The sequence below is a fragment of the Diachasma alloeum genome, unplaced genomic scaffold (assembly GCF_001412515.2).
Source record: "Diachasma alloeum isolate Michigan unplaced genomic scaffold, Dall2.0 Dall_scaffold_00300, whole genome shotgun sequence".
Classification (NCBI taxonomy): Eukaryota; Metazoa; Arthropoda; class Insecta; order Hymenoptera; family Braconidae; genus Diachasma; species Diachasma alloeum.
The window spans coordinates 1,363,760-1,382,200 of record NW_021680439.1 but is presented as its reverse complement, the minus strand read 5'-3'; the positions used below and the strand labels follow the sequence as shown (position 1 = coordinate 1,382,200).

The 18,441-nt window shown below is 35.4% G+C and overlaps 2 protein-coding genes, 1 long non-coding RNA gene and 1 other non-coding gene across 4 annotated transcripts; 1 reads left to right on the top strand and 3 right to left on the bottom strand.

Annotated features, from left to right (window-relative positions):
* Positions 1-353: 353 nt before the first annotated feature.
* Positions 354-3,980, bottom strand: LOC107039476. Its single transcript, XR_001460960.1, has 2 exons — positions 3,753-3,980; positions 354-580 (listed from the first exon to the last, which is right to left on the bottom strand). It is a non-coding gene; the product is annotated as an uncharacterized LOC107039476 (long non-coding RNA).
* A 160-nt stretch (positions 3,981-4,140) lies between these two features.
* On the top strand, positions 4,141-8,984 carry LOC107039465 (zinc finger protein 511). The gene is made up of 3 exons (XM_015259080.1): positions 4,141-4,385; positions 7,019-7,220; positions 8,308-8,984. Exons 1-3 carry the CDS (start codon positions 4,228-4,230, stop codon positions 8,848-8,850), a joined length of 903 nt encoding a protein of 300 aa, XP_015114566.1. The 5' UTR covers positions 4,141-4,227; the 3' UTR covers positions 8,851-8,984.
* A 1,045-nt stretch (positions 8,985-10,029) lies between these two features.
* Trnam-cau lies at positions 10,030-10,102 on the bottom strand. The gene has a single exon. It is a non-coding gene; the product is annotated as a tRNA-Met (tRNA).
* A 1,030-nt stretch (positions 10,103-11,132) lies between these two features.
* LOC107039434 (protein giant) lies at positions 11,133-13,856 on the bottom strand. The gene is made up of 2 exons (XM_015259036.1): positions 13,667-13,856; positions 11,133-12,122 (listed from the first exon to the last, which is right to left on the bottom strand). Exon 2 carries the CDS (start codon positions 12,102-12,104, stop codon positions 11,133-11,135), a length of 972 nt encoding a protein of 323 aa, XP_015114522.1. The 5' UTR covers positions 12,105-12,122; positions 13,667-13,856.
* Between the last annotated feature and the right edge of the window lie 4,585 nt (positions 13,857-18,441).

The following is an 18,441-nucleotide window of genomic DNA, read 5'->3' as shown; positions in this document are numbered from 1 at the left end:
GACATTTACCCATGTCATAGTGCGCAAGTGAATTCCGACCAAAAAAATAATTACAATGCTCCCATTCGGAACCAAAAACAAATAGAATTTTTCAATAGAATTCCAATAGAAATCCTTAGAAATCCCATAGAATTTCTATAGAATTCCAATAGAATTTTCTAGCGAAGTCGCTAGGCTTTCTATTTCATTTTTACATATGTGTTCATATTTATGTTTGCAGAACTAATGACTAACAATAAGGTCAAAGAGTGAACAATCCTAGATCAGATATTCATCTCTAGTTATTTTCCATGTTATTGATCTTTCTAGTCAGCAGGTGGGTCACTGGGATCAAAACATTGATACATCACACAGGTTGTGCCAAATTGCTTTATATTTATCTCCAACAACCACAACTTATTTTACATAACATCACTGTCGTCCTCGATATTCTCATTTGAATATTGGCACCAGAATTTGTCGATTTGTTTTTTCAGTAGATAATTTTGTTATTCATCCTCGCTACACGAACAGCCTGGACCTGGCCGACTTCCATCCTCGCAAATCCGCTGACAACTGCGCGCCAGTCTTGAAGCAGTACCTAAATAATATGATTCCATTTGGATTATTTGCTGCACTAACCCCTTCATTCATATTCATGTGAAAATACCATGTTTTTTCACTCGTTAAACATAGAGATATGTATACTATACTTTCAATTTAAAAATTCCGTGCCAAAATTTCTTTTTCTTCTTTTTTCTTGACATCATCCTCAGATAATTTAGAGATAATTTAGCAATTCGCACTGAGAGAAATATCGTTATAATATCACAAAGCTAATTTCTTGCGCCAAATATCTTATCTCTTGAGGATAGATTTCTTGGGATAAGAATTACGGAGAATGTGTCAGACAATTTCAGATTTCGGTGAAATGTTCATGACTTGAACATGAACATTTCACGATGAAGTGAGAATTTCTTGCCACAGTAAATCGGTTTTTTCGTATGAGAAGATGAGAAAATGACTAAAAATATTGAAAGCTTTGATTCAGTGAATTATCAATCAGAGACTTTCATATTGAATGAATGAGAAGAGATGAAAGAGATTTTATGCAGAGGAAAACCTCCAGATATTAAAAATACAGCAAAATCTTCTTTTCCTTCTGTCAATCTATTCTTGTCTTTTAAGGAATATCATCTCATTTCGAAAAAAGACATCATCTTTTCATTCAGTAACTTTCTCCTTGGCCCTACTTAGCCCGATTTCTTGTCTGAAACCTACCATAAATTGATCAAATATGTATGCGATGTTTTTCGCTCAAGAAATGATTTTTGTGATATTATGGCAATTTTTCTTTTAGTGCATGACTGGTGAAGTAATTAGAGTCGAATATATAATATTCTTGATTATCCATGCACCTCGGAAGCGGAAAGTTTTAGAATTCACTGTCATGCGATCGTTTTTTGGAGATCATATTCAGGGGACAAAAAGGGTTCTGTTGATATTTCTGTCCAACTTTGACAGATAAAAAAGTTTCTGGTTTTCAGTAACAAACACTCAAAAAAAGGAAAATTCAATAATGGGTCGAGACTTGAATGAGACGAGACAAGGTCGAGACGGGGCCGAAATTTTAACCCTAGTCTGGTCCCCAAACACGCCCATGCGGCTTGGTCACCTACGCGGGGATTCCCCGCTGTGTTATTAGGTTTTAGCGTTGCCGAATTCACTCTACACTACCCGGGCACGTTTAGCGACTTTCCGGCAACGTCGCGTCACGAGCAATTTCATTTAACATGGGAAAAAATAATTCATCTATCCGAATTAATTTGTTTTCTTTAGGAATTTTGGGAAATATATTGTTCTAAAAACTACTATAACTTTTTAGACACTTCAATTGACAAAGTCGTTTTTTTTTAAATTTTTTCGGTAAGTCAGTCAATTGTAATTAAAGAAAAACAACACACGGCGGGGTTTCTCTCATAGGGTGACCAATCTGGGGTTAACACTCCGTTGGTCGCGCCATGAGCACCGCGCCGCACTTTTTCCAATTTTTTAAATTACGGGGAAAGCCTTAGAAAAATTTGAAAAAATTTAACATCTCATTTTGAAGTGGCTAGAAGCCCTATCAATGAAAATATCCGCCAAAAATATCGTAAGTAGTTAGATTTTCAAATTTTTATTGCGAAACTTCGGACCGTGTCCCGTGTATAAGGCAAATTTTCAGAAAAACGTGGCAACTTTGAGCTTGAATATATAAATAAGGGTAACACTGAACGTAAAAAATCTCACGGGACATCTTCAAATAATTTGACGAAGGGTCAATAATTTGAACCAGATAGTGAACCAATGGTAAATATCCAATCATCTCGGAAATGAGTGTTTCTACACAAATAATTGAATAATCCTGTTGGTAATGATATAGTTTATTTGTGATACTGAATTGATCAATTTTTCCATTATGTTCAAGGAATTCAGAGATCCCACAATTAATCAATTTCATAACAAATGAATTCGAGACAAAGGTACAGGAGAGTTCAAAATAATCTAACGACAGTTGAGTCTGAGTGTAACGAAGGAAAATAAATTTGAGATTTTTTAATTAATAATCTCTTGTTTGACTAGCGTGTTTTTATCAGTGGCCACCTGGTATATTGGGAAATATTTCCCTCTCCACGGCATGGCCAACAACCAACACATCGTTACCACATTTACATAACACGCCATTTCGAAGCACTCAGAAACATGAATTATTCATTGAAAAAAAAGTTTGAGACTGTCGATAATTTTCATATTTGAGAAGGAATTTATTTATTTTTTCATTTTTTTAGATTTTTTTTCTTAAATTTTCAACCTTGCAAAGATCTTTTTATTATAACTCTGTGTTATTCGGCACTTCTCTATTAATTATTAGTAGTAATAACAATTTCAATGCCAATTTGCTTCAGATTTTCATCACTAGAAATGTTCATATTATTTAATATATTCTCGGGAATTGGGGGATTCAAACCCCATCTAGATATTTTTTTCAAATTTTTCGGATATACTACATCAGTATCGACTTTTTTTTGTTGATTTTTAGATTTTCTATCAATGGATTCTAATGAGGTTTTTTCCAATAATTGTGCATTTATATACTAACTCGCACGAAGAGAAATTCGTTAAGAAAATTCTAGTGCTAGCATGGGAAAAGAGGCGTAAAGTCCAGCGAGGGAACAATTCCACTGGAAATTTTATTGGATAGCATGTCAAGTTTTCTTGTATTCATATGAAATTTTTACAGAAATCTCCAGACCTTTTATCAGAAACCTCTAGACATTTTACTTGAACACTACTAGAATTCTTGAGGGCCGGTAGATTGTGATTTTTCCAGTACTAGCAGTTTTTAGGCAGTAGCGAAGTGGTAAGACGGTTCAAGTCGACATAACTCTTAGCTGAGTTTTTGAGGCATATTTCCCAATCTAAGGGAGATAGACAAATTTCTGTAATTATCTTTTTCGTAGTTCTAAATTTGCTCTCCAAAAAAGGTTATAACAGAATTTTTGCAATCTGCCTTAGATTCTGAGATATTCATTGAAAACTGACCAATAGTAAAAATCAACTTAAACCGTTTTACCGCTTCGCTACTAAATTTTTCTAATAAATATCTCTCCGTGCACTAATTGTGATGCGATAATTATATAATTAATAGAAATGTTACATTGCACTTATTGCGTTTTATTGTTTCACTACATAAATGACAATATGGAAGTGAAAAGAAAAAAAAATAAACTTACCCGGTTGCGAAGAGAGTAGAAGAATCAATAAGAGAGCCATGAAAATAGGCAATAATTGACGCAATTGAACCATTTTGTCAGATATTTGGAGTAATAATTTGGAAGTACTGTAGGCTTTTCAACTGCCTCTTCTGCTCTGGACATAAAAATTGTTTTCGTGAGGATAAATACCTGCGAACATTGCATTTACATAATAATCGGAGGGTTTTACACAGTTGGTGCGCAATAATTCATGGCATGACTAGATACATAATATGTAAAATGTGTGTTCCACAAATGCAAATAAAACGGGAGTAATTCAAAATTGAATAATTGAGGCATCAGGAGTTGTGTGAATTTTCAGAGAGATGGCGACAGGTGACAATGTCAGAAACACATGTTTCGAGAGGGAGAGCAGACGTAAATAGTGTTCAAAGTGTCAGGCAAGGTTCCTCGATTTTCCGGGTTTTGGGTTATTCTGTGTTATTCTGTGAAGATGCAAGTATCGGACGAGCTCGATAGGATCCTGAGGCAGATTGGAATTGGAGCTAGACCTGTGAATGACTCATTCTTTGATGAAACTCATAAATCGTTTGGAGTTTTCACATCACTGGGGGTTTATCATGCAGATGAGGAGGAATTGTGCCATCCAGAGTGAGTGAAAAAATATACAGTAGAGTACGGTCAGACTGAGGAGATTGTACCTTTGGTTTTCAGAGGTGGGAGACAAGGATGTGAGTGGGGATTGACTCAAGTGGGGGTAACTCTGAGGGGCACAATCTCCTCAGTTCTACAGTAGAGATGGGCGATACACCTCGATATATCGAAGTGTCCGATATTGTATATCGATATTTTTCTACCGATATTTTTGACGACTAACCTAATATGCTAGCATTATAACAAGACCGAACGCGCGCTACAGCGCGCTGTAATTGTAACAATCATAATTGAAAATCTCAAAATGAAATTAATCATGAATTAAATTTGCCGCCTCAGACGACTGCAACCAATGGGGACTAAGCGTGACAGGCTTGCGAGATATCGGTAGTTATCGACTTTAAGTGCATGTTCTTTTTAGAATAGGATCAATGGCTCAATCTTCATCAACACAAACTGTCATTTTTTTTCTAATCGATAGTCGGCAGTTGTTTGCATTGATAATCGATATTTTCATTCGATTAAAAAAAATCGACACCTCGCAATTTTGAGATTTGGGCTGCTCCTTTAGTAATATGGATTGCTATTGAATATTTTTTCGTCAATATCGAAGTCTAAATTTGTTTCCAATGTTCCAGAATTTCGGAAGAGAATAAATGAAATGTTACCAAGAAAAAAGAGAAATATTGTTTTCAATACCGCATGATTTTATTTATTTCAGATTTCATAAAACACTTCGATAAAATCACCCCTCCTCTCTCATTTGACCCATCCCTCACTCCGCCCATCGGCTCATGACCATCATGATCACTCTAGTTGGTTTTCCCGTCTTGTTATTGGTGAATATTTCAGATGAAAAATATATCGGTATATCGGTTCAACGATATTTTGTTCAGAATATTGATATCTTCGAAACCGATATTTTCATCGATTACATCGATAGTTGCGATTTCGATAGAGGCTTCGTATAAGGACAGTAGAGGCATTGTCTACTGGATGGTAGAGGCTTCGTATAAGATACCTTGGGGACGGTAGGAGACTGGAAATCCGGGAATCCCTATGCCCCCACCGCCCCCACTACGCGCGCCCATAGAGAGGAGAAACATCAGCCGGTTTCAAATCAGATACGTCGCTCGTTGCGCCCGAATTCAATGAAATTTTCATTTTCACTGAATGAATATCGATAACTAATCAATTTATACGTGTTTAATGTTTTGAATTTGTATCGCCCGCGTTCCCTTTTCTCTCTAAACATTTGTAATCGAACTTCAGAACTTTCATTTGAGATCCATTTTCCCCTAAGTTTCTGGACATTTCATAATGATTTTATTATTTAAAGGTTGCAGGTCGAATTTAAATCGCGATATTGAGCCGTTAGAAAACATTTTAAAAATCTGAGAAAAATTAGAAAATTTACTTTTGGAGGAAGATTGATGAAATAATTCAACAAATATGAAGCTCAAACTAGCGAAAGATTCGACAGCAGAAGATTTGTCTTAGGCGAATCTAGGGGTGTACAAATGTTTTTAAGTAATGTACAAACCCCTTTGGCACTTAAAAAACATTTCTACATATGATTATTTGATTCTCCTACACTTGAATATCCTCTAAATTGAATTTTCCGCTAACGAATATTCTGCTAGTTTCAGCTTCATTAAACAAGCGGGAAAATTGCTCTTGTATTGCATATTGAAAGACTCGTGGGTTAGAAAAATAAATAGTTTACTAATATAAAAAGGAAAAATGGGACGAAAAGGAGAAAACCAAAGACAGAAGGAAAAAAGGAAGAATAACAATAACAATAGAAAGTGATACGAACCTCAGAGGGGAGGTTTAAAAGGAAAGAAAGAGTGTAGGCATGAAGGAATGCAATTAATAAGCAATTCGTAACATTACTCCCCCCTTCTGAAGAAAAGATTGTCGTCCCGACAATCAGAAAAACCTATTGAGAGCAACGGAAATACGAATTGCCCCGTTATCTGGGGCAATTCGTAACAATATGGTAGTTATTTTTGCTAATAAATTAGCAATGTGCTTCCGAGTGGTTATTTTGCACATCATTTCCTTCTATCATGTATAATTCAGTAACGAAGTGGTAAAACGATACAAGTTAATTTTGACTATTGGCCAATTTTCGAATAATATCTCGGAATCCGAGGAAGATAGCAAAATTTTTGTTATAACCTTTTTTGTAGAGACGATTGAGAGCTACACCAAATACAACTATGAAAATCTCCTTTAGATTGGGAAATATTCCTCAAAAACGCGACTGGGAGATAAGTCGACTTAAACCGTTTTCCCACTTCGCTACTAAATTCATTGTTTATTTCATGTTATTAAATTGAATAAGATTTGTTCTCAACTGATTTTGTCAAATTTATTAATTTAAACGATGTTAGTATAAATGTCAGTAGAAAAAGAACAGAATTTCGAATGGAACTCGAACAGAAATTCAATACAAATTCCTAGCGAAAATGCTGGGTATTGTGGTTTAGTTTTTTCATACGTGTCGTCTTATTTGGCTTTTTGATCTCGCATACCATTTTTTTATTTTCTCGAAATTCATTCGGGCAATCAATTTCAATGAGCTGATACTTTTCTACATTTTATACTACTTTTTTCTTTTCTAGGATGAAGGAGTTTTCGTGTAATGGTCCGGGCTGTTCAGCAACCTTCAAGACACTTGTCGAATTCGAGATGCACTACAACGGTTGCCACGGTTTCACGTGTATAGAGTGTAGGAAGATTCGTCCCACTGAGAGATTACTAGATATACATATTCAGGAGACACATGATAATTTCTTCAAAGTATTAGCAGAGAAAAAGCCAATGGTAACATTGAGTAAATCATAGCTATTTTAGTAATGAAGTGATGCAAAAACGGGAGAAGAGTTCATAAAATATTGCGTGACTGTTTTGCCAATCTTCCACAATTTTGTAGCTGGAAATACCCTCTATCAAAAGGATTCCGCTATATTTCATCTACCCTGGCGAGTTCCAGAGATTTTCTCACAGAAAACTATCTGAAATTTCTGGACTCATCATCAGGTTTTCGGGTCTGTTTTCAAATTCGAATTTTTAAAGATATTTACTCATTTTTCCAGAACCTAATTTTTTGCTTTAGAATGGAAGCTTTGTAGTCGCTCCAATTTAAGTTTCAAATTTTTTACGTTAGGTAACTAAATATGGTCTGAGAAGTTCGAATATGCGATCTTTAGATGGTGTCTGCATGTGTCCATGTATGTGGTCTTTTTTCTTCATTTTTTCTCGTATGGGATCAATTGAATTTCATGAATTTTTGCATTCATATAGACTTTAATAAGCTCTATTCATTGACAATAATTTCAATTTTTCTTATATATTCGAAAAAAATGATATTTTTCCAAAAATCTATTTTTCAACGATCACTCAAAAAATTGTCGTCAAAATGGAAATAGACGACAATGTGGAAAAAATACGAAATCCAATCGCCAACGGAAAACTAGGAAGAGAAGAGCGAAAAGAGAAATTTCTATTGAAGAAAAATTTGTGGAAAAAGGTCGTATGGGCCAAAAAAAATATTGTTCTGAAAAGCTGGGTTAAAATGCTTCTAGAGAGCTCAAATTGTCCAGATTTCATGTTCCCTAGATTAGGGTATACGTGTTTTTCCCACTTCGTTGACCGAAAAATCCCAAAATGGTCAATAGGACCTTTTTCCATTTAGCACCTAAATTCGGTGCACATTGTTAATTTTTTTAATGAATAATCAACTCGAGTTGGTGAATTGAAATTTTTATTGTTCTGGAGGAGATAATTCTGTCTGTCACGTGAAATAAAATAACAAATTGTTTTAATACTCGAGGTATTGGATCAGCATTCTCAATTTTTCGAAGATCTAATTCTCAAGGATTGTACCTCAAAGTCATTTTTCCCTTTCTAGTACCAATGTTTCGTATCAGACTGTTATGAGAAGTTCTCCTCGCCAACCGAGAGGAGAGACCACAGTATAAAAATCCACAAATTTCCGAGTAACTATCGATACGACGAGTCATTGACGCAGAAATCAGCAAAAAAGGAGAAAAAAAGACTGAAAAAAGCAAATGAAAAGAAGAAAGACGGAATCAAGGACATAGAAATGCGAGATGAAGAACCTGAAGATACAATGGAGGTTGACTCCCCAAAAAAAAATTCTCAAAGTCCCAAAAAACCCAAACTGAAGATTAATAAAAATCAAAAATGCAGGACGTTTATTCCAAGTCTTCAAAATCCCACTTCGAAGTCCTCTGACAGCAGCAATCAACCTCCAGTAGCTGTTGAAACATCAAAAGTCGAAGTGAAACCTTCATCAGCAGCTCTCGCGTTCATCCCTCGGCAACTAATGCACAAATCCTATTCAAAAGTTCTCACGAAAAATATGAAAATGGAAAGAGAAGTTCTGGAAAGTGAGAATATGATGGATTTAGCTGAAGCTCTTCCTCAGTAGCATATAAATGAATAAGTAAAACATATGAGGAATGGATAATTCCAATAAACTGTTAGATTTGTGAATAGAAAAATTATTTTTCTATTTTAATACATAAAAATTGGTCAATTAAACATAAGGTTTTATGAATAATTGGATAAATACACGAATAATTACTAAAAAATCTTCGTATTATTTATAATTATAAATATGTTAAATATTGCAACAGTTTCTGTATGTACATGGGAGCATTTTACCAGAAAATTCACACGTCTTAAGTCCTAATTACCACTTTAAAAATTATTTACACCTTAACGTTCTTATTATTACTGACTATCCCTGAGATTCAACCCTGTATTAGATCCACATAATAAGTCTTGGCTCGTAAAAACGAGTGAATAATTAATTAAACTTTGGATAAAGCTACTATCATATAGCCCAAGTCCATATCTCTCTGTAAAAATCTTGAAAAAATGAATACCATGTTTGGGTGCTGTTCTGCACAACCTTATCCTAAGTCTCAGTTAAAACCTTTACAGTTCAGCACTAAAACGAGAAGTGAAAGATGAGTCCAGAACGCATTCGCAACATATTGTCGAAACATCGTCAAATCGAGAAAATTGACAGAAATCGATCGAAAAATCTTTTCCACGGAAAATGCAAAAAATATCTTCCAATGGTATTCTTTGAAACCCAACAGTTCTCAGGACATTCTCGAAATAGTATAACTGAAGTCATGAAACTATTATCAAGAGGTAACAATTTTGTTGAGGAAAACTGTGTTATTGGGAAAACTAAATAATTTCAAGGAGACAATTTTTCTTTTTGGGAAAAAACTATTCTTTCTATGGTATAAACCCATGGAGTTCTCTCAGATCAAATGATTGTCGTACACTAGATTATATTTTTCTCCGTACGAACCTTCACTTTTCCTCGTCCGGGGATTGGTATTGGCCCTTCCCCAAACTTGCAAAAATGAAAATCACTACGGAAAAATATCGTTTACGGCTAGTGCCATGGTTCCCTTCTATAATGTCCATGGGACATTCCATGAGCATTAAAGAAGGGAATTTATATAGCGTTCCACATCTTTGTGACGTCATAGGAAATGATTGGATGGGATTTTGGATGAGTTAAGAGGGGAACCGGGATTATTCTCAATCTGAATAATCAGAAAATTCTTTACTGAAAAAAATGGATAATCCAGACCGGGATTTGAACCCGGGACCTTCCGATTATGCATCGGGTGCTCTCCCAACTGAGCTATCCGGCTCCGAACCATTTCTTCACTTCAAATTTCTGGCCAACCACGCGAGGAAAAAAACCCCATGGCACTCGCCCTCAAATATACTTTTTTGTCATTCCGGCCGTGAGGCAGCGCTTCTCTGCCTACGGCCGTCATAACAAAAAATACTGTTCGTCACATGGCCAAAAAAAACTTTTCGAGCTCATATGATTGCCTATATGATTGCCTATATGAGCCTTCGGCTCGGGCTGCAAACTCATATTCGCCAGAAAAGTTTCTTTCGGCCTAGTGACGAAATATACTAATTCGCGATCGCGACGTAGATGTGAGAGCCACCAAGTGGGCTTGAAACCAACTACTCTTGGGGGCCAACCAATGAAATCACTGGGAGTGAACCAATGATAGGCGTCAATCAATTAGATCACTGGGTTCTCCGTGATCTCATTGGTTGGCCTTCAAGAGTAGTTAGCTTAGAGACCACTTGACGGCTCCCACATCTATGTTGTGATCGCGAATTCCTGCCAACAATTCGAATTGTTCTGGGTATATTTCTGACGATCACGACAAAAATTTAATTTTAGTGAAGGATATATCCTTTCCTCTATCAAGTTGATTAATTTTCCTCAAGTAAATCTGTCCAACTCCATCAAATATTCTCACGTGGAACATAATTTTCCGGTAGAGCAAATTTTGTCTCTTAGTGGGAAGAAAAAATGTGCGAATCCTTCTCCACTCTTCTAGAGATATTTCCGATGATCACGAAAAAAATTTAATTTTTGTGAAGGATATATCCTTTCCTCTATCAAGTTGATTAATTTCCCTCCAGGAAATTTGTTACACTCCATCAAATATTTTCTCGTGGAACATAATTTTCCGGCAGACCTAATTTGTTCTCTCACTAGGAAGGACAAATGTGCGAAAACCTTCTCGACTCATCCCCTCTCTTTAAAAAAATTCATTTTCCGGAAAGTTGATCCCTTAATCGTAAAAATTAAAACCTAAAATTTTTTCAAATTCAGTCCGACTCGGTTCCGTCACCCCCCCCCCCCCCCCCCAATTAAATTCTTCNATTTGAGTAAACCATACACCTAAGCTTGGCAGTTTCGTTTCTCAACGCCACGAGTTCATATTTTAATTTCATGTTCTCCTGTTCGAGGAATGCCGCACGAATGGCGATTTCGTCTTCCTTAGCTCTCCGCGCGTCCCTGGACCTCTTGGCAGCCTCATTGTTTTTCCTCCTCCTCTCCCAGTAAGCAGCATCTTTATCATCCAAGACACCCATGGTGCTGGTGGGCAGCCCCGGGCTTTTGCTGACCCTCCTCATTTTGATGTTGGTACCCTCGTTCGTTTTCCTGACAGAGTCCAGCATTCTCTTTCTAAATTCTGAGTAAGCTTCGTTGGAGTTCTGATCGTAGATGATCTCCGGGCCCATTGTGAGGGCGAGAGGGTCCTTCGGATAAGCCTTGAAGGGTCTCGGTGCCTTTTTCGACGTTTCTGGGGAGACCAGAGGGAGTGAAACCTCTTGATTATTCGGTGGAGTGTTGGAACTCAACACTGGCATCTGTATCTGCTTCATTGTTCCTCCGTTCTGATTAGGGAGAAGGGGTGGCATCGCCGGGGGAATTGCCACTGGCATTGGCAGATTCCTGGGCAGCAGTGGATAACGATGAGTTATTTCAGACGTTATTGGAGCTATTTGAGGATAAATTGGCTCGTACTTTGGCTTCTTTGGGGAGTCGGTTTCTGAGGGAGGTGTCACCATGAACGTTCGACCCTCGAATGGACTCTTTCGCTCGTCCTTGAAGCCCAGTTGGTGCTGGGGAGGCTCGCTTGTATGTGATTCACTCGTGGGAGAGAGGGAGCGAGGCTCTGAGGATGCTGGGCTTAAGCTGTAGGAGATTCGTTGGGGTAATTGATCTTTTCTGCAGGACAGGTCCAGGATCGGAGGCTCCGCGTCCTTCTTTGCGGGCTTCGTGAAGTCCAGCGCGTGATCAGTGGGGTGCGACTGATTGTAGGAATCCATCGCCATGGAGAGGAATGTCAATTTCTGGAAAATTACAAATTTGAATTCTTTAGATTTTGTTCGGGGTCAATTTTTATGGGGAAAATGTTTTCTGTTCTTTCTCTTTGATTTTTCTGTTATTTTAATGGCTTTAAACCATTACGGATTTTTCTGTAAGATTTTACATAAATATATAAATATATTTTTTATCACTTGTGCGTAACGTGACATTGCACGCACGCGGAGCGTACGCAAAATCTCACTTTTCACACATTGCGATGAACAATAGGGTTCGACACTCGTGGGAAAAGTGTTCTTTGACCCTTGAAAGGGCAACACTTGTCTTCGGCGAGCAAAAGAGTTTGAGTTTGCCAAACGGTGCTGAGATATTGGGGTCAATTTGAAGCAAAAAAAAAATCATTAAAAAAATTTAGAAATTAAAAAAAAAACACGACTCCGTTAATTTCGCCTGGTAATTTGGCGGGGATTTGTTCGTAAAGCTTTGACATATTTTACATGTCATTCATACTCTGAACGTAGAGTTTTAGGAAAATTCATTTGTAAGTGTTAGCTAAATGAATCGAAAATTTATTTGCCTGATACCCAGCCTGTTAAATTTATTCTACAGTTTGACAATTTAGTAATTCGTCGTAGAGAGCTTTCATTCAGTTATTAGGCTGTAACTATGAACAAGTATTATTGCCAATACTATGAACTATGAACTACTATTATTGCCAATACACCAATTTTTTAAAGAAATACCTTCGGTGAACTTTCGAGGAAAATTGATCTGCAGATTATTTTTATTTATGCCGAACTTAACTGAACATTTTCTTAACTGGGCTTGGGGCAACCGGGCCATAACGTTTTGCAAAGTGAATGAGTTGAGCCCGGTTACGTAGAATCCCGAGAGAGAAAATCCTCAGTTGAGTATCGGAATGTGAAGAAATAAATTGAATAAATTTGTCACAAAAACTTTTCCGACGAGGCGAAACCGAGAAATGCAATCACACGAGTCAGAAAAGTTGTTTTCGACCGAGTGACGAACATAATTTTTCTTCACAATGTGACAATGTGTAAACAGCGTTTGACGGACACGAAGTGCACGAATTCCATTGAAGGAATTTCATCAAAAAACGTAGTGTGTCAATGTATCATCACTATTTACTGATAATACCACTAATTATGAGGCGTTTAGTCGATATTCACGACCCAGTAGCTGAATAAAAACGCTCTATGATGAATTTCTACAATTTTCTAATTATGGAATAAATTTACTCCAGACATAAATTTATCCTGACGATTCATTTGGCTATCAGGGCTTGATGTTAATGGCCCTGAATAATTGAAAGTAATTATCTATTGGAAATGAAAAACAACTGAATTCCGAAATTAATTGATTTACTAATAACGAAATTATCGTAGAAACCCAATATTTCTAGAGAAAAATGTAGCTGAGAAAGTTTCCTAGAAAAAAATTTCTCCAAACATGTCCACCCAGAGGCACTCATTTTTAAAATAATTCCATAATTACCAACGAATTAAGAAAAATCGAAAGTTAAATTCCTTTAAAATTTGAGAATAATTACCTTCCAAAAAATTCCAGTGTTAATTAAGTCACTTATTGATCACCACAAAAACCACACAAATTCTGTCTAGACAATTCGTCGTCGGAACAAAATGAAAATAGAATAAACCGAAGTAATACGATTTTCCCAGTGAAGAAATAGAGGATTTTTTAACACTGAAGAAACACAAGAAGAACTGAACGTTCCGGAGTCCGAGAACGGTCTACGACTATATGGGGGTGGTCCTAAGGCTTATATAGTGGACAACCCTTGCGAGGTACAACTGGGGTAGGAGGGACTCTTGGTAGTAGTCCCCAAAAACTGACCAAGAGTGAGGGTAACAGATTCTTGAGTGGGGAGGAGCACAATTTGACCCATTGGACAGTGGAAGTGGGGGTTTGGCACGCGTCTAAATAGAAACGAAAATTTTACGAGAAGTTGTCTTTGGTGTTTACCTGAGGCATTCCGACAGACATTCTTGGGTGTATATCGCTGTATTTCCGAGACTGTGATGACAAATAGTTAGATGTGATTTACGTTTCAATTTATATTGAGATTATTTCCTTGATTTTTAAGGACATCCAAGTAGGGTAAACAGGTCAATTTCGGGACGATTTCAACTTGCATTAAATATTCCATAAATAAAATAAAAATTGTACTTATTATTTCCCCTTCCAATAATATTACTCGAGTATAATCACGTGATCAATTATTTTTTCGATTGATCGACATTTAAGAAATAAAAAAAAAATCCCAGTCGTCCAGAAATTAGGGGTTTCGACTGCATTCAACTATTTCTGGATTTAATTATTCTTTGTTTTGTTATTTTCACTTCAAATTTTTTGTTTTTGCTAATTAAAACATTCTTGAAGGTATGGAAGCCATCATATCCCCATTTCGGTGATTCTTTTATTTTAAATTCTACCACGAAAGTTGAATTTCCCCTTGAAAGTCCAGTAATTGGCCTGTTCACCCTAATTTGGCTGTTTTTTCTCCAGTGAAATGCTTTTCTACTTTTGCAGTCGAACACCAGAGCTTTCATTTAAGCCCCATTTGACCCTAAGTTTCCAGATATTTTACAGTGATTTTATTATTTAAACTTTGCAGGTCTGAATTTGAATCTCGATATTGAACCGTTAGAAAACATTTTAAAAATCTGAAAAAAATTAGAAACTACTTTTGGAGAAAGAATGATAAAATAATTGAAAAATTGCAATTTTGAAAAATTACGAGCGTTTTCTATCAATAATTTATAAGCAATCAATTTTTCACCATAAAAATCATTTGTTTGGAATTGTAACAAATTTATTTATATTCAAAATTTTACCAAGAATCGATGTCATGCCTAAAAAAGAGGTTTCCAAAAGTTTAAACAATTTCAATTATTCATTTATAAACAACGAATGTTTCAAACATTAATAATACTGTGCAAAATGTTATTTGATGTTTTCCAAATTGTTTCACTCAATTTAATTGATAAATTTGATCATTGAAAAGGGTTGAATCTATAGTGTGGTCTATACCAAACTGTAAAACATACTTGGATATCATTAAGGAATACCTCTAGAAAATACGTTTTTCTTAAGATTGTTCCCATGTTTTTCATAAATAATGTTTATAATAGCTCTCAGCTGATGAAAAAATTTCTAACTGGCTAGACTACACAGTTTAGCAGATAATAAATAATGAATTATAGGTCCCTCCGAGCTCGAATTTTCCATCTTATGTGAAAATGGTTCTGACGATGTTTTTAAAGAACTAGTCCATTATAGATTGGTAAATTCCGAATGCGATTAATTTTTTGTAAAAATTTGTACTACATAGTTTCAGCGATATCAACTCTAAAAAATCGAAATTTCTTTTTTCGAGTTTTCAACTCTAAAAATCGAATTTGAAAGCATTTCTCATTTTATTCAAACAATGAATTAACAAATAATTTCATTAACAACATATGATGATAGAAAAACCCAACAAGTTATGAGAATGAAATAAATTAAGTCGTTTAGAATATTTTCCGGAAATCCACAGGGACTAACTTTTGGGTGCTATTGTCTTGGGATATACCTTAATCCGAAAATTATCGTATGCAATACCTCAAGAACTTCAGAATTATCAGGTATTTCCCGATCGGTTCATTGCAAACTTGACGAGTTCGTTTGTATGGAGGGAACCTTGAGGAAAATTCCTGATTAATTTTCAAACTCGAGTGGTATTCAGAGGAGAATTTTCCCATCCAAATTTCGACCAAGAGAATTGCACTATTCGACTGTTATTTTATATAATCAACACGGTATTTTTTCATGTTGATATATTTATGAAAACTAAAAGATTTCCTGGTTAAGTGAGACCCTCGTTGGAACTGACATGAAAAATTACCAATGGAATTGTCAAAAATTATCAGCTATAATACCCCAAGACCTTCAAAATTATCGGATATGTCCCGAATGTTTTGGTGCATAGCAACGAGAGGGATCAATTTTACTGCAAAGCTGATCCCGATCGTTGATACGCAGGAAAACTTGAGAGAAATATCCGATGAATTTTGAAGGTCAAGGGATATTCGGAGGACAATTTCTTCAATTCTGATTTTGGCCGATCAGGGTGCAGTGTTCAGTGTTACGGGACACATTTCTGCAAAATGTGAGGAATATCTGTCAAATTCGTAGAAAACAATTGACAGGCTACAGGGAAATTATCAGTCTGATAATTTCCCTGCAGCCGGGGAAATTATCAGTCTGAAATGCGTCACGTGACTCCGAATACTGCACTCTGAGTGGTCAAAATCAGAATTGAGGAAATTGTCAGTTGAATACCGTGTTGACTGTATAAAATAACAGTCGAATAGTGCAATTCTATTGGCTAAAATTTGGATGGGAAAAAATCTCGTGATAATTCAGCATATCGAATCAACTTTTTGTGAATCAACGATGAACTCGAGTATTCTGAAATAATTAGATGAAATGTCAAACATAAAATTTTCATGATTGAAGGGTAATAATGGGAAAATTTTCGAAAATTTACAGAGGCAATTTCCAACGGTGTTTTTACAGCCGTCAATCCAAAAGATCCTTAATCCGTGCAATTACATTATTTCGTTAATCCAGGTACTCGTCGATACTTTATAATCGACCGACCCTTTCCCAAATTTTTACTACCTCCCCAAAACGGGCAAACTCTATGCGAAAAAAATTGGCTAACCGACTCATTGTTCCCAGAAAACGTCACTCCGTCCGTTTCCTCGATCTCTTTTCCATTCGTTGTAAACCAGTTATAAAGCAATTTAGTTTATTCTTGAGTGGTAAAACTCGATGATTGTAAAAATCCATTCGTACATTATTCAGAAAATATCCTTAAAGCTACATACCTGATGGAATTTATCAAATAGATTCCACAGACAATATTTTCAAAAATAGTAACATTTTTCCTTCACGTCACGAAATATTTAAGGATATCCAAATTAAATTTTTTCATTAAAATAATTCGTCTCAAATCCGTTATTCATTTATCTATAATACCGAAATTTCCCAGAAATAGATTTCATTTTTTAAAAATTGGGTTACCAAACGATCCACCAATTGGTGTCATTTATACATGAGAGGGGAATCTAGTAAAATTACGATAATATGTTGCAAAATGTGATTTAGATGATATCGATTATAAATGAATTTTGAAAAAAATCAGAGAATTCAAGTGTGAAATTTTATAACATCGTCAAAAATCATTTTCTAGGTTCGAACCTGTGAAAAATTCAGGAAAGATAAAAATATTAAAACTAAGAGTAGGTTTGTAAACATTTTGAAATTAAAAAAAAATGAAATCTAACACAATGAAATGAAGAATACTAGAATATTTCTGGGGAAATGCATTACAAAATTGAAAACGTCGGAAAGGCTTTACCATTTTCATAAATAATATCCAAAATTTTCCCAAAAATCGCTTTCAGAAAAAGATCATGTTACCGAACGATCGAACAATTTTGATCATTTATACATGAGAGGGGAATGTAGGAAAATGACGATAATATGTTGCAAAATGTGATTTAGATGATGTCGATTATATATGAATTTTATAAAAATATCAGAGAATCCAAGTATGAAATTTTATGACATACTTAATTATCATTTTTCGGATTCGAATTTCTGAAAAATTCAGAAAAAATAGGAATACTAACCCCAAGAGTCGGCTCGGAAACATTTTGAGATTAAAAAAAAAATGAAATTTAAGAAAATTAGATGAAGAATACTAAAATATTCATGGGAAAATGCATAACAAAATTGAAAACGTTGAAAATGCTTTAACTCTTTTCGTAAATAATTTGTCTCAAATCCGTCACTTTTCATCTATATCCAAAATTTTTCCAAAAATCGCTTTCAGAAAAAAAATATGTTACCGAACGATCGAACAATTTTTATCATTTATACATGAGAGGGAAACGTAGGAAAATTACGATATGTTGGAAAATGTGATTTAGATGATATCGATTACATATGAATTTTTTTAAAATTATCAGCGAATTCAAGTGTGAAATTTTATGACATCGTCAAAAATCATTTTGTGGGTTCGAACCTCTGAAACATTCAGGAAAGCTAAAAATATTAAAATCAAGAGTCGGTTCAAAAACACTTTGAAAATAAAAAAAAACTAAAATTTAAAACAAAATTGAACGTGCGTCGAACAAAATCCGTCATTTTTGTGTCTACACCCAAAATTTTCCCAGAAATTCATTTCATTAAAAAAATTAGGTTATCGAACGATAGAACCATTTTTGTCATTTATACACGAAAGAGAAGTATAGA

What these genes read in the sequence shown, in the direction of transcription:
- LOC107039465 (XM_015259080.1), top strand. Translation starts at nt 4,228, where the DNA reads ATGCAAGTATCGGACGAGCTCGATAGGATCCTGAGGCAGATTGGAATT. An exon ending in GAGGAATTGTGCCATCCAGA is followed by an intron (nt 4,386 to 7,018) that starts GTGAGTGAAAAA and finishes TTTCTTTTCTAG; the next exon opens with GATGAAGGAGTTTTCGTGTA. An exon ending in TAGCAGAGAAAAAGCCAATG is followed by an intron (nt 7,221 to 8,307) that starts GTAACATTGAGT and finishes TTCCCTTTCTAG; the next exon opens with TACCAATGTTTCGTATCAGA.